General features: G+C 41.9%; 1 protein-coding gene across 3 annotated transcripts in view; it reads right to left on the bottom strand.

The window, feature by feature from the left end:
• The window catches only part of TNR (tenascin R), a 422419-nt gene that overhangs the window by 67236 nt on the left and 339244 nt on the right, over window positions 1-15939 (bottom strand). For 2 of the 3 annotated variants that reach the window (XM_032160921.2, XM_058443424.1), the window contains exons 4-7: window positions 14242-14718; window positions 7972-8235; window positions 5206-5321; window positions 2710-2860 (exon numbers count right to left, since the gene is read on the bottom strand). In XM_032160921.2, coding sequence (XP_032016812.1) covers window positions 2710-2860; window positions 5206-5321; window positions 7972-8235; window positions 14242-14718 — 1008 coding nt within the window. Of the gene's footprint in view, window positions 1-2709; window positions 2861-5205; window positions 5322-7971; window positions 8236-14241; window positions 14719-15939 lie in introns of those variants that run through there. The other variant, XM_032160923.2, reaches the window with a different exon arrangement.

Below are 15939 nucleotides of genomic sequence, written 5' to 3'. Positions count from 1 at the left end.
TAATTTCTAAACAAACACAATCCCTGCTCAAAAAGTAAACTTGAATAAATGTTTTTCCATTTCTTCATGACTCTGGAGATGATGCCAAAATATTAAGGACATTTTTTCTTAAATGAAAATGATTCTGCCTAGCTTTACCACAAATTTCTAGATCTGGAACTTTAATTTTAATCTTAAGGAACTGCCAAACCAAAAAATACTGCAAATGTTATAAGAATGTGGTTTGACTATAAGACTAAGGCAAGGTTGGACTACCTTCTCTATGTTCTGTCAATATTCTAGGAGAAAAATTTTCTTCAACTGCAGTGTTTTCTATCCTCTTATGAACCATCTTCTCCTTTTAGCCTTTTATCTTTTACTAATTCTTTCTTAATATCAAATCACAGGAATAACTTGGGCACCTTGAAACATTTCATATCAGAAGAGGAGAAGCTGCACCTGCTATTGTTGGGCTCATCACGGGACACCCCAAAGTTTGGCACCTTGGTGTGCTGAGTACTTTGAATTAAAGAGGAATGAAAGAGCCTCAGAAACAGCCCCGGAAGCAAGCAAGGTCTTTCTGACCATCTGCAGTCCTCCCATCTCCTGACCCTTCTTCCCCCTTTGAAGTGATTCACAGAAATCAGAATTCCTCTTCCTTAATGCAAGTCATAGAAACTAGAACTCCTCTTCCCCAAAGCAAGCCATAAAACCTAGAAAGGTAACTTTTTCATTCCTCCCTTCTCCCTTGAGGACCCTCATCCCAGTGGGGTCCTGTCCCACAGAGGAGGTGGAGAAGAAATGCTTCACAGAGAGGCCAAGAAGAATCTGGGCAGACAGGCCTTGCTGGGTCTCCCCCTTAGACTATTACCATTAGATCGTAGCCATTTGTCCAGTTACATTTCTACATGGCTGTCCATTCTTCCTCAAACCTAAGTGTAAAAACAGACAATTTCCCCCAGGTCTTTAGGTCTTCATTTCTGAAGGCTCCCGTGTCATGTGAAACTTTGATTAAATAAATTTGTTATGCTTTCTCCTGTTAACCTGTCTTTTGTGATAGCAGTGTTGTTGTGACCCTTATATGATGGGTGAGCAAGGGCATCACACCTTTCTGCCCCCAAGTTATCAAATATCAACTCTTCAGGTTACAGCATAACCTTGGGGAACAGAGCTGTGGAAAACCTCAGCCACCGGCCTTCTGGAGGGATTCCTACAGAGCACTTTAGGTTTTATGGTTATGGGGTTTCTTCTAAAACATACTATTTAGAGCAGGACAGTGGTTTGAAAGCTTTTTGGGTGGTAAACTTATTTTTTAAAGGACAAAAATCTTAAATGGATGTACAAAATATAAAACAGATCAAAGTAGAGCTGTCCTGGTTGGAGGCATGGAAGAGGGAGTAATTAGTGGTCTGGCTTTCCACCGGATTCTAGCCTCAAGGCACTGCCATAGAACCTTGGTGCGCTAATGGAACACAAGCTACTGCCACAATAGTTCTGAACCAATGTTTTCTAAACTGAGCTTAAGCCTCGGCACCTGATGCTGTTTGGTTTGGATTCAGTAGCAGAGCATGAATCGCTAATCTATAAATGTGGTCTCATTACGTTGTGTTGTGGTTCTCATCTCTGGTCAACTCAGCCTTTTGTCCTGGACTTAAAACTGGCTTTCTGGTACATCAATTTCTGTTTATGAAAAACTCATAAAGCTGCACCAATAGTCACCTATCTCAATTTCTGTTACTGACAGAGAAAGTTGCTTAGCCTCTCAGTTTCAGCTCCATCAACAATAAAACGAGAACCAAAACTTATGCCAGATGCTATTTATAACTTTCGAGACATTCTTGGTGAGGACACACACATTTATATATCACAATAGCTAATTACAGCATTGAAGTTGGACAATGTTTGTTAGCTGAGGATACAACAAGGCAAAATATGACAATTAATGAATCAATCCTGGAAATATAATAATGTTGAATGAGGTGAACTGCTATTGTTGGGCTCATCACGGGACACCCCAAAGTTTGGCACCTTGGTGTGCTGAGTACTTTGAATTAAAGTACTAATAATAGACTTAATAACAGTCTAATAATAGACTTAAGCCATCACCTTGAACAGTGACCCAACCCATACCTACTTATTTTTGAATGACTTGTTTCCTACCACTTTCACTTCTGAGTATGTTCTGAGTATATGTGTGTATACCAAGTATTGAGCACTCACTCTCATCAGCACAGAGCTGATTGCTTTGTGTGCTTTATCTAATTCCATCCTCATATTAACTTAATGAAGAAGGTATTCTTGTTTATCATAAATTATTCTTGCTTATCTTGTAAAATAAATTGAGGTTTGGGAAGGTTCAGATGACTTTCTCCAAATATCATCGTAGGTAAGAGTGAGTCAGCTCTTGCTGCTTACGAAGATCATTGACACCAGAGGCTGACAAATGAGGCTGCTTCATGAGTAAGATCAGAATAAATAAAATGGAAATATTAAAAAAGAATTGTCTCCATGAAACACTCTCCCAGATGTCAGTATTTGTAAGGATGAGTAATAAGGAAGATGATGAGCTAAGCATCTGGTAGAGTAGCTCCATTGCCAGGTACCAGAATTGTCCCAGCTCTAGGAGAAATTCTAGCACCTCTTTTGTCTCTCCACTCCTTGGGCAATTCTGTGGTTCTTTTCCAAGTGACCTAGTAGGCAGCTCTAGGGAGAAGGGTTGGAGGCACTTACCTGTGGAGACGCTGGCCGAGGTAGGGGGGCTGCGGGCCTGTTCTTTCAGAGCCACTACATTGACAATGTATTCCTCCCCAGGCTTTAGTCCCGTCTGGTTAAAGGACGTAACATCGCTGGGGACCTGAGCAATCACTCCCCCTTCATTGTTCTGGACAGTGGGCAGAAGCAGAGAGCAAAAGAGAAAAGTCACTGGGAGAGAAATCTGATGAGAGAAAGATAAAGGTGTGGAATACTAATTGTGGGTTGTGAATTTTAAACGGGGGCGATGTCTCTTTCCTCCATGCTGACAGCTGAGTATCTGGGGCCAGAAATAACTCCCCACAGATTCCGTAAGAATGACACCACCCTATGAGGATTTGGCAAATGGAGAATCAATTTTTAAGAACATTTCTTTGGCCTCTCCTGAGTTTGCTGAGTTTGCCAATAAAAATTAGTCATGAGGTGGTGCAGACTGGCTCTTGCCAAAGATCAAATGTTTGATGGTTACGGTTAACATCCTTCAGAGCTTTTTGGCATTTATTGTAATGAACATGCCCCCGGCTATTTAGAAGAGGATAGTCATGTGTGTTTGTGTGTGAACATCTTTGTATACACACACAACACATTTCAAACTAAGACATTGCTATGAGATAATTTTTTATGAGCCAGAGCTAATATTTTGCTATATCTGGAGTTTCTCATGGTGTTACATTCGGTGTGAATCTGTCAATGTCTTGTTTCCCCTTCACCCAGATGAATTAGGACTCAGTGACACAACCAAATATGAAGTACAAAGAAAGGAAAAAGGAAGCTTGGAAAAAGATAATACAAAGAAGAGAAGGAGACAAGAGGGAAGAGGGAATGAGAAAGAGTAACTTGACGAAATTGAATCTAGGATTTATTATCTTTCTATCTTATCGTTCCCTGTCTCTCTTTCCCTCCATATACTTTCTATGAGCGTCCTTAGAAATGGAGGAGACAAGAGGGCCTTTTTTGGAGGGCACTGCCATTCTCCCCTATTCTTTGGCCTCTATTTATGGTACCCGGCGTGCCTTATATGTAATTTACAGTCATACTCTTAAAATCAGTGTGATGAATGCCCCCCAGTGGCCTCAACCTGCAGATCACAACAGTTATTAAACCATGTGGCCATACATTTGGCCTTGGCATGCCCTGGTCAGCCTCTCTTTTAATTAGAGTTTTACATATTGGGTATAGGTAACCGGAGAACCTGGCGTAATTTTTCTTCCTGAAAAACATTGGTAGCAATGTTCCATTCCAATTGACATGATTTTTTTAATTGTTATGTAACTCAATTGCCTGCCATACTTTATTTATCATTTTAACTCAAATAGGACAAATTTGTATAGATGTCTGTTTGCATTTATTTACCTTGCTGTGATGTGACTATGATATGACTGTACTCACATAAGAAAATGGGGCATACAGATTTAGTGAATAGAGCCCCGGGATAGGAGGTGGAGACCCAGGTACTCATTTTAAGCCTGTTACCAACTAGCTGTATGATGTCCTTCAAGTTTTCTGAATCGTAGTCTCTATAAATTAAACTAAACTAGATGTAAAATGAGGGGTCGTACCTGTGAACTTGAAGGTCTTTTGTAACTCCAACAGTTCATGGCTCTAAGAATTTTGAAGTAAAAGAATGGCGAAATCATAGTCTTGCTAGCCAAAAATGTGTCATTTGTCATTAAGTCTGATGAATGGCTAAAAAATGTTCTTTGATGTTGGAGAATAAAGACAGAGGGAAGGAGTATAATTGAACTTTATATCCTCGTGAGTGGTACAGTTAGGGAGGATATTGGTAGGGTCAACAAATTCTGGAAATTTAGAGCCAGGCATGCACCTGTGGCAATTCGGAAAAGTTAGTTTTAGAATTAGGAAAACAAATAAAATGCTGCTTTAGAGAGTAGAAAGGAATCTTAGGATACTTTAAAAGTCATAGACTAATAAAAAAAAGTTGCTAAATTAGTAGGTTACAAATGTATTATGAATAATCCAGGAGAGCCAAGTTGTTTTTGTTTTATGTCTGTAACCTTTAGGGATTGATGCCACGCAAGCTGACTTTTCTTTGGTGCATCTGTCTGCACAGAATGAAGCTTTTGGCTGATTATGTGACTGATTCAGTCTGGCTTTTCTTATGTCCTAAAGAGAAGCCTCAATTTTTTAAGAGCCTGGTTTTTATGCTCACCAAAACCATGGCTCATCAGATCCCAGAGTTATCTCAGCAGAGAGCTGGAGCTGGTGGCTGCTTCCCACATCCTCTGTTCTGCAAGGCCAGGGTGCCATGCTCGGGGTTACTCTTGTCAGCAGGTCATTACCACATATTTGTCACAGAAATGTTCTATATCCCAGACACCCACAACATGCCATTTTGTGTCTTTAATGGCATGGAGACAGATATTGGGTAACGCCTTCCTTGCTGCCCCTGATTCCAAGCTAAAGGTACAAATATTCCAAATAAGTCTGTTTGGCAGTCTAATAGGTGAGTGTTACCTTTGGAATGAAGCTGATTTCCCACCCATCGAAGGAAAATGAGAAGGGCTCCCACTGCACCTCCACGGTGGTCTCTGTGATCGTCTTAAATTGTAGCCCTTGAGGAGTGGAGAGATCTGGAACACAGCAATGTAGGTGACAATGTCATGGCTAACCCTTGGGACAGACAGCATTGCCTGGTGCTTTGTCTTGGTGAACTCCCTCCACGCCATGGGCGTGGTGGCGTCTGCTGGACAATCCCAATCTTACTCCAGACACAGTGAGTCCCAGGTGCAGAATCAACCCACCCCATTGTGGCTCTAGTGCTCAGTGTTGATGGAATACACGAGTTAACTTAAACACAATCTATACAAAAAATTTTTAATGCTTTTTATTGCATTAATAAGTTACTATTAAAATGCAGACATCGTTTTCCTTTTCTTACTGATGTGGTAGATCTTGGCATTTCATATATAGTACAGTGCCTTTTTCAGAAAACTTGAGCAGTATCTTTAGAAGCTTTACAGAACTCCTGGGAGGTACTATGATGGCTTCTATCAGTGTTCTCATTTTGCACACAGGAAAGGAGAGGCACAGAGAAAGCTGGCTAAAGTTGTGGAGCAAACCAATTTCAGAATTAATACTAGAGTGATTTCCTTGATCATCTGATGCACATTGAGAGTATTTTGTTTAGCTCAAATCACTAAGTCTAGGATGGTCTGAATTTTTCCTTTCGTGTATCTCCCTCTTTTCCTCCCACCACCCCTTCTCCCCCAACCACACAGTCACATACACATGCACAGGTTTTGTGAGATGGAAGTGTGCTTGTCCTAATGGAGTTCCAATTATCAGCCCTGAAATATGACAGCATGACTTTTCTCAGTTCTCCAGGAAGCCTGCTCCCATTTTAGCTTTGCCTCTCATGGGCTATTCCCATTGGAAAAGGGACAGATTTTCTTATCCTTCCTGTTTGGAAGCATTCTCATGCTTCCATGGTTGGAAGGCAGGGCTGACTGCGAACCCACTTGAAGGTGTGTCAGGTGGTTTACATGATTTTGTCCTTGTCACCTGGGAGCTTGCCTGAGGGAATGCCCTGAATTGGCATAATACATGCCACAGGAGATGGAAACCTCATCACTGTGCATGCATGTGGATCAGAGAGGAGACGCTTGGGAGTTAGGCCAGGCACTTAGGGTGGTGACTCATCCCGGAGCAAGGTGGGAAAAGCGGCAGATGGTGACCTGCCTCTCTGCACAATCATTGCAGATATTTAAAACCAGTTCTCAGGCACCAGAGGATTTTTTTTTTTTCAAAAAAAGGTCAAATATAAACAGAGATAATTATAGGCGTATTAACAGAGTCAGCACTTGTCTCATAGCGGAGCCCAAAATTATAGCAGAATTTCTGTCACCTGAAAAGCAAGGGGACAAGATGACTTCTTAAATTCTTTCCCCTCTGCCTGTCTCTATCCTTGCATCCTTCAAAGGTCAATTCAGTCCTGGAGCTTCCATGAAGATTTCAAGGCTAACTCTTTCTACCTTGACCGTTTCCTTTTCTGAACTTTTGTGGCATTTGTTGCCTAAATACCATCTTACCTACACAAAATGGGCTCAGATGTCTTACCCCTTATCTGGTGGCAAGTCCTATTTACTGGCCCAGGGGCTTTCTGAAACCTAGAGGGCTTATGTTTTCATGGTCACTTCTTGTTCCACTTTCTTGTTACTGCTAAAAATCTCTGTATCACTCATACCTCATCTCCTTGGAATGTTCTCTTCTCTCTTCCCGGATTTTAATCAGATACAGCCCCTTTTTCATGATCTCTCCAAAGACTTTCCATATAAGGCACACAGGCATTTGTGTGCATGCAGGTTTTGCAGTAGACTTGGGGTGATGAGAACTTCTCTTGCCTAAATTCTTCTGCCGGCTTTTGAAATTCTAAACTAAAACAGGCTTATTGTATCAATTTAAGAATTCAGAGGGGTATAAAGAAAAATATAATAATTATTTCACATCTCCTTCTTATTCCACTCTTTGATGTAGTCGGTGTTAATAATTGGTATGCAATCTTTTGTATTTTTCTATGCTTGAACATACACAAAATATAGGTACACACCCACAGAAGTTTCCCATTATGTATAAACACACTGTTCATTTCTTATGGAGAGCAGTTTAGATTGCTTTCTGTCTCCATCTCTCTCTCTCTTCCCTGTGAATCCTTCTAAACTATGCTCTAGGGCTTCAACTTTTAAAACTAAAATGAACTATTAAGATATTTTGCTAAACAAAAGACCAGGAGGAAATTATGCCACCTCTTTGTCAGGAGAAGGGGATGTTGTCAGCTGTGGTTTTCCATAAGATTTTTCTCACTTTGCTATACACTTATGGTCGAGAACATACCATTTAGCACTTGCTTCTTAGAGGTCCTAGTTCATATCCCCTTGTTTTGCATCCCTAACTGATTCAAAGTCTGTAGATGTCTTATACTTTCCTTGACTTCTAATCAGAGTCTAGCTTATAACAAGTCAGTACTCCATAATTAAAGTACTTTTTGTCCTTTTGGTTCTATAATTTATGAAAGCTTCCTGAATTTGGAAACTCTCCTAATCGAAAGTGCCTTTTTAATGATGTACCCTTTCTAAATGGGTCACATCTCTAGCCCTTCCCCTCAAGGGCAATGACTATTCCAGGCATCCCTGAAGAACTGAGAAAAGACGCTACTATCACGAATGCCCATGATCTCATGTAGGAGAAAAGAAAAATGAAGCAGGACGGGGAAATGGTACGTACGGGTGGCCACCTTGGCAGTGATGGGAAGGCTGAGGATGTTGCTAATGACAGCGTAGACGCTGATGTTGTAGGTGAGACCTGGCTCCAGCTCCGTGATGGTGACACCACTCCAATCTCCAGGCACCCGCTGCTGGAGCTGGAGGCCCCCCAGGGCCGTCGGCTGGTAAGAGATCACATATTCCGTCACTGCCATCGGCCCGTCCCATTCCAGCTCAATGGACCTGTCGCTGATACCAGCCACTCGCAAGTCCTCTGGAGGGGCAACTACCGGGAGGCAATACACAGATAGCATGAGCTCAGAGGATTGCCTTCCCCATCCTGGACTCAACTTTCTTCCTCACATCTCAACCCCCATGCCATGTCTATATGTTCTGCTGGGTTCAATGGCTCTAAGTGATTTGTAGCTTCCTTTGTGAGCAGGATCTTGTCTTTTTGGTGCTTAGTACCCCAATCTCTATAAGGTCATGAACATGCACTGGAGCTAGCTCCTACTGGCTTGTAAAGGCTGAATGTCAAATTTTCAGGACTGTTTCAAGACTGTCGTTGAATAGAGCCATTATTAAAGATTCAATTTTATAACCTAATACTTAAGTAAATTATATTAAAAACAAAGATAATAGATATTCAAAATGTATCACTTTCAAATTATTTGACTACATTTTACTATTATCTATACCTGTAAGATAATTTATGTGTGCTCTGTCTGGTGAAAATAGTCTATGAATGTACTCTACTACACATCTGTTTCCAGCTCCCTGTTTAGTGACGTCATGTTGGTAGTTGAAATTGGCCATGGAGAGAGTATTTACATCATGGAAACTGGCAAATGCTACACAACAGGGCTTTTAAATTTTTTTCCTTTAGAGAGCCGGGTTGTTAGATATTTAACAGCACACCACTGGCCAAAATTTTTGGTGGTTTAATAAGTTATTGTCATCAGATTACCCTGGGAGCCAATATCTGATTTGGCAAGTGGAAATAAAGACTCATTCCTGATTATCTTGCAAATTATGAGAAGCCAAAACAGTAAGTCCTGGATACCATGGCCTGATGAAGACACTCAACAGCCCATTATTGTAGAATATTCCCTTTTAAAGACCGCTTATGCTCTGAAAGAAATCTAGCTTGTGTTAAACTAATTTTTATTAGCCTCGATCTTGGAGATGATGATGATAAAAAAACATTCTTGAGGACTTTGCTTTACTTTCTTCTGATTTCTCAAATGCTACTTGGAGTCACCAAAGGTTAAACCACATAGAAATAGACTTTTGTGTATCATCTTGGAAAATGAAGATTCACCAGTGTTGTGGCCATTAAATAATTAAGCCTTTAAGACTAACTAGGAGGCTAACTCCAGTGTGTCTGTAATTAGACCTGCCCATAGATTAAATCAAAGATCAAGCCAATATTTAAATGGTCATTATTAACTTATAAATTTATATGTAGTGGAGGCTTCGATGAGTTTAAGAGTTGTCATAGGTTTTGAATTTCTCCCCTGGGTAATCTCACCCTTTCCCCTTTACAACCAGGTAGGCTGAGGCCAGCTGTGTTTTGCTGGAGCATGTGAGTGGAGAGTGCTGTCTCCTCATTGTACTCACATGTGCACCCTCAAATCCTCAGCAAAGGCAGAGACACAAGGAGACCTTTAACAGATCCAAGACTCACAGGATAGAATCAGCAGCATATATATATGCACTGCTGGCCATTTGCTTCAATTACTTTTGCCTAAAACCATTCATTGAATAAAACAGTCTAGAAAGCCGAGCTTCTTGAGGAAGGCAAATGTTGACCAAAACAAAAATTAAAAAAAATTTTGTTTAAAATTTATAAAACTCAAGAAGTGTAAATGAAATTTAAATAAGCTTTCAAATGATGTTTTATAAACTGTATCACCTATAGTTCTGACCTTATTAAAGCTTTGAATTTCACTAAAACCTTTGGGACAACCTATGTAATACATACAGAATGACTCTTAGGCCATGAAAAGAAGAGCTGATATTTAGAACCTGTCAGGATTTTGCATGATTATACTGAGCACTTATTATGTACCAGGTACAATGCTAACCACTTTTACATAGATTATTTCATTTCATCCTCTCACCAACACCATGGGATTAAGGTATCATTATTACTACTATCTTATAGATGACAAAATTGGGCCACACAGTCAGCAAACATAGAAGCTAGGATTAGAATGCAGGCAGAATGACTATAAACCTTCTTAGCCAATATACAATACCACTTTACATTTATATAGCATTTCACAGTCTATAAGCTATTTTCATATATACCATCTAACTAGAATTTTAAAAAATATTTAGTAGCAGTCCTATAAGGTAGTTCATGCAGAGATAATTGTCCTAGCTTTACCAATGAGGAAACTGAATCCCAGGTTAAGGGATGTGCCAAAAGTCAGAGTGGGTCATAGCAGAACTGACTGTCAAACCCTGATGTTCTACAGTTTTCATTCTTCCCCCTACAATTTAGACAGCAGGTTACAGATTGCGCGAGATGCCTCCTTTCATTTATACATGGTGTCCCAAAGTAAACTATATTAGGAATAATTCAGACGATCTTAATAGATGGGATCTCTAGACTGATGCTCATCCTACAGGTAAAAAAATTCCTTTTAAACAGGTTCTCTAGTGCCTGTCTCCTGTGATTCAACACATTAACTCCAGGTTTCCTATGCAGGACTTCTGTCGTAGTGGCAGAAATGGCCACTCCAAATTTCAAGTCACCAGCAATTCTTAGGGCATTTGGAACAAATCAGTGTATTCCTGTTTGCTTCCTTCTTCAAAGCTAATATTGACAATAGAGGGTGATCTAAGAAGAGCATTTTGGGATTTTAAAGCAAAAAAAAAGAGGTGCAGAAGGATTTAAAAAAAAATCTTGGCAACTTAGCTTGAGGCCTGAGCCTGGTGGTAAAGTTGCCTACACTTCTGAATGAGAAAGCAGCAACTGGCGTCATTCCTCGTGGAAGTGGTCTTGACAATGGTGGCTCAATGGAGGAGACCACCATCACTTTCACTCTAACTTAGCAGCAACTATGTACACTAGACATCAGTAATCCTTATAAAAGAAAATTATATTGAACTGTATCACAAACAAAAAGCCTCATGCCTTAATTCAATGAATTCATGGTGGGTGCAAAGTATTCTTAGCCTTACTTTCTTTGGGGTGTCAAGTTTGAAACTTGAGGAAGAGCAGGCTGTTAAAGAGGAATAAACTGTGGCTTGAGGAATCAGGGTTGCTTATCTGCAAAGATGCCATGCTGTTTCCTCTTTAGATCTTGCATAAATGTTGCACTTATGTGGTGAGAGCAGTTGGAATTAGTGCCATGATGTGTCTTACTCCAAAGAGTAAATGGTTTCGGGTGCCAAAGGTTGGGCTGGCTGCAGTCCTGACAGAGCAGAGTCTGACACTGATGAATCTCCGTGGGTCTGACTGAAGTCCAGGGAACAGCTTTCTGGATTGTCTCAAGACCCTGCTCTGATGGTTCTTTTATCCTGCTGGCTCCGGGGGAGTTTTGGCCAGCTCCCTGGCCAGCCCCAGCACTAACCACCATCACTGGGGACAGATGTGGACAAACGGTTGAATGTGCTTTTCCACCCTACCTCTGACATCTCATTTTTTTAATCATGTGATGGAGCTCAGCTTTCATATCAAAAGGCTACTTCTTTGTGTATATGGCTTTAAAATTTTTATTTTTCAATTCTATTCTACTTTGCATTCCAGAGAAGATAAAAGAGTGCTAGAAGCTGGTAGGAGACCAGGATTCTTTTTCTTACTCCGCCATTAATTAGCTGTCTGGCTCTGGGAAAATCTGTCTCACTGACTGCTGCTTTTTAAATCTGTAAAATGAGAAACTTCTTTCTACGGTCTGTTTTAAGTTCTCATATTCATGAATGTTTTGTTCTATTATCTGTACATGGGCAGAGAATGGAGGCAGAAGTCTTGAGATCTTGTCCCTTGGCACACTATGAGGATAGATCAAGGCTAGGAGTCAAATGTAGTGACCTTGGCAACACTATTCAATCGTGCTCAAGTGCTGCAGACCTAGGGGGCCTCAGAATGAAATCCACACAATGGGCAGCTATTTTCTATGCCCTTGCCAAAGAGAAAAGAATGCGCTATAAGGAAGTATATTTTGTGGCTCTCAGTGAAAACCCTTCTCTCTCCTCTCCTCAGCCCTGTGGGCAATGGGAACATCGTGCTGTGGTGTGTGCACCTGGCCAGGAACGTCAAACGGTGGATAAATAGCCCCTTCTCCTACAGTCTTTTCACAAAGAGCAAGCAAAGGAGCACTTTAGATAATGACCTAGATACTTCTCTGGAAGAGACCTGTAGCACTTGGTTTAAAAAGCAGGCCTTAAGAGCAGACCTCCTGCAAATGAGTGGTGGCTCTAGGGTTGCTATAGAAACAGATGGAGATTATGCAACTGTCCTTCTTCACATGCTTTGGGAACCTGTAAAGTAATTTATCCGGGCCTATTGAAGTGTTCCTCAAGCAGCACAGAGGTACCATGTAGGAGGTAACGTGCTCATAGTTTGGACTCAACCCAGTTGTAGCTATGCTAGCAGCTGCTGCATCTTCCCTGAGGTAGCCAGGAGGGTTCAGTGTGAGTCCTGGATTAGATCAAGATTTTGTTTGCAAATGAACCTATCCCTGTAGAAAGGCAGGGTCGAGAATATGACAGGTATGTCCAGACCGCCAAAGATTAAGTCTACTAAGAAGCATGTGTGCTATAGAATAGCATTAACACAGCGATGGCCCACACTGACCCTGGGTGTCCTCCAGATGGGGTCTCTTGGAGCCTGGTCCCCTGGATGGGAACTGGAGCCATGAGTCAGCCTGGCTTCCCAGAAGGTGCCTAATGACTTTGGATTCAGAAACAATAAGGCTTAACTTCTGCTTGAATTTCACTTTGGGATAATTGGTGTGGTGACTATATTTTTAGAAAGATATTTCAATTCAGTAAACAAAATTGAGAGGCTAAATGAAATAATTGGATATGGAAAAAATTAAAGAACATTAAATTTTTTTCCCTAAGCACAGTGCATTATTGCTGTTTTTCTTTTCATTATTACTATTGATTTTTGAAAATAATTTAAGTTGAAGTTACATGTGCGGGAACATTGCCTGCCATGTAGGAGTGAGTAACTCTGGCTTACAGAAGGCTGGTGAACCCGGCTTACCAGGCTTTTCCCCTTAAACTGATGTCACATGACTTATCAGAAAATTCCTAAAATTGCTCCATTAGAAGGTTTGAAATGTTTGTTTGTTGTTATTTTTTATTTTAAATAATCCCAGTGGGCTCTCTGAGCCCTAAATGGAAAAGACCAACCACTTAATCTGTACTGTTTAAAACATAAACAAATGTATGAGCAGTAGTCACTGATTTAGTCAGAGGCGGATGAGCTATAGTGAAATAATAAACATAATCTGATTTGCGTAAAAAGAATCAGCCCCAATGAGATTTTTTTTTTTTTCTCACTGTTGGGTTTAGATCCCCATTTTCGGACATCATCTTTCTATCAGCTTTGACAGTGTAGACTATACATAGGGTTGGTTCTAATTTGCTAGATATTCATCTGGAACAAAGTGAGTCATACTCTTTTAACATTCTGTACTAATCGTTATCATGTTAGCTGTTGCCCAATGTCCTTAGTACTTTATTCCTGTTTAGATTTAAGTCCTTGTCTAAAAACACTCTGCCCCACTAGAATCATTTCATAAATTAATAACATCTTGAAATCTGTAAGCTCCAAGATAATCAGAGAGCCTCACAGACCAACCACCATCTCTTGCAGTAGCATTGTGGAAGGCATTGCTGGAATATGGCAACTGGTGAGGGAGATAATTTTGAGCAGGTGGAACGCTTGGGATCCCTCAGAGTTAGAGAATGGCCTTGCCTAAGGTGGTCCCATGACTTCACTGCCTACCCTCCCCCACCTCAAGGACAATGAAGTGTTGTCATCATTGTTACCACTGCCTTTTTTCCTAATCTCAGGGGTAACAATCCAGCTTTCAGCCTGAACTTGACCTTTTCCTATTTCCATTCTTTATCCCTTTTAATCTGCCTCTCATCAATTGTTATCGACTCAAGAAATCAGCTCTCTTGGAAAGCAAATGAGTACAACTCAATTAAGAATTATTTTGCCTAAACTTCACTTTCTCACTCATCTTTCTTCCCAAGCTAACTGTAGGCATCCAGCTAGTTTGCTGGACCCCCCTTGCCAAACACCCCAGAAAGTTCCCCTGCCTACCTGCTGAGCAGTCAGGGCCCTGGTAGCCCTCTTCACAGACGCAGAGCCCCTCCTCACATTGTCCTCGCCCACTGCAGGCATTCAGACACTGCCGCTGGCCGCAGTCCTCACCAACGTAGCCCTCCTCGCATAAACAGGTACCGTTGGCACATCTCCCCTTCCCCGAACAGTCCCCAGGGCACCTCAGTTCCCTGCAGTCCTCGCCAGTGTAAGGCTCTTCACAGACACACTCCCCGTCCACGCAGAGCCCCCGGGAGCTGCAGTCTGTTGGGCACCGGAGTTCGGAACAGTCATCCCCGCTGTACTCGCTGTCACAGATGCACTGGCCATCCACACACACCCCCCGACTGGAGCAACCCAGCGGGCAGTAGGGCTCCGAGCAATTCTTGCCAAACCAGCCTTCGTTGCAGATGCAGCCACAGGACTCAAAGCTAAAGTTGCCGTGGCCACTGCAGTGAGGGATATAGTCCAGTTGTCCTGGAATGGTCAAGGAGAAGGTCAAAGAGCAGCAGTGGCCTCTCCTGTCAATGGTGCTGGGGAAGGATGGGCAAAGGCCTCTCTACTCATTCTCTGACCAGATTTCTGTTGCTGAGAGTGAAGCTCAACATAGTTTGGTACATATTCAATTTAACAAATAATTTCACCTAGCATGGGCTGTCTGTGCCTAGCACAGGGCTGGGGGCAAAGATGAATGAGATCTGGTCCCTTGTCCTCCAGAAGCTGACCTTTAAGTTGTCTTAGGATGGAGTCCTTAGAAGTAGGTCTTTGCTAAAGATTCATGTAAACGTGATTTATTGGAAGGTGTTCCCAGAAAAAACTGGTAGGGAAGAGTGGAAAATTGGGAAGGGAACGTGCTCAAGCCCAGGTGCATTATCAAGCCAAGTCCCGGGAGAGTCACTTGGGTTCAGTTCTGCAGGGCGCTCTGGGCAATGCAGGTCACATCTCATTGTGGGTTAAGGTCTATGTCCCTGAGGGCATGCAAATCCCCCAGTCCCTCATTCTCTCTCTGGGCAGCCCAAGAAGTTTCCAACAAACTGACGACAGCCTTCTCACCAGGACCCCCAGGTGCTGGCTATGGGATTTTGTGAGGGACCTAAGGGGGTATAGGCTGAGCACTGAGTCCACTGTGCAGAGAAAGGTCTTATGTGTTACAAACCTGTCCCACTCGCTCCCTCCCTGCCTGCCATCTGACTCACTCTGCTCATTCATCAAAACCCAGCTCCACAGTTACTTCAAAGGCTCCCCAGGACCTCACTCTCATTTAGTTACTGTTTGCTATGACCCCTCTGGGATTCTATGCATGTCTCTGTCCTAGACCTTACTGTGGGATAACTACAGTGACTAATTTATCTGCCTAGCATGATTCAAGTAAGCGTATTAAATAAATACAAATGGAGTACCTGCTGGCATCCTTTGCACTTGGCCCTGAGGATATGAAGTCTAACAAGTTACATCCTTGTTTAATTCTGCCGCTTCATGCCGCCCCCATGAAAATATACTTTACTGACATTATTTAACCTAGCTCTTCCTTGCAAATTTTTCCCACGTTTGCCAGGGATCCTGGAGGAAGGCTGGCAAAAAGTTCACTTATAGAAGCCCCAGCTTCCTGAGCTGCAGAGTCCATACTCATGGAAACCTAGGACTTTCCCCTATTCTCCTGCTCCATTGAAAAGACAAGCTGACCTGACCATTGTCATT

Source organism: Hylobates moloch, unplaced genomic scaffold, assembly GCF_009828535.3.
Source record: "Hylobates moloch isolate HMO894 unplaced genomic scaffold, HMol_V3 SCAFFOLD_8, whole genome shotgun sequence".
NCBI classification, from domain to species: Eukaryota; Metazoa; Chordata; class Mammalia; order Primates; family Hylobatidae; genus Hylobates; species Hylobates moloch.
Note: the sequence above shows the minus strand (reverse complement) of the source record. Positions and strands in the feature narration are given on the sequence as shown.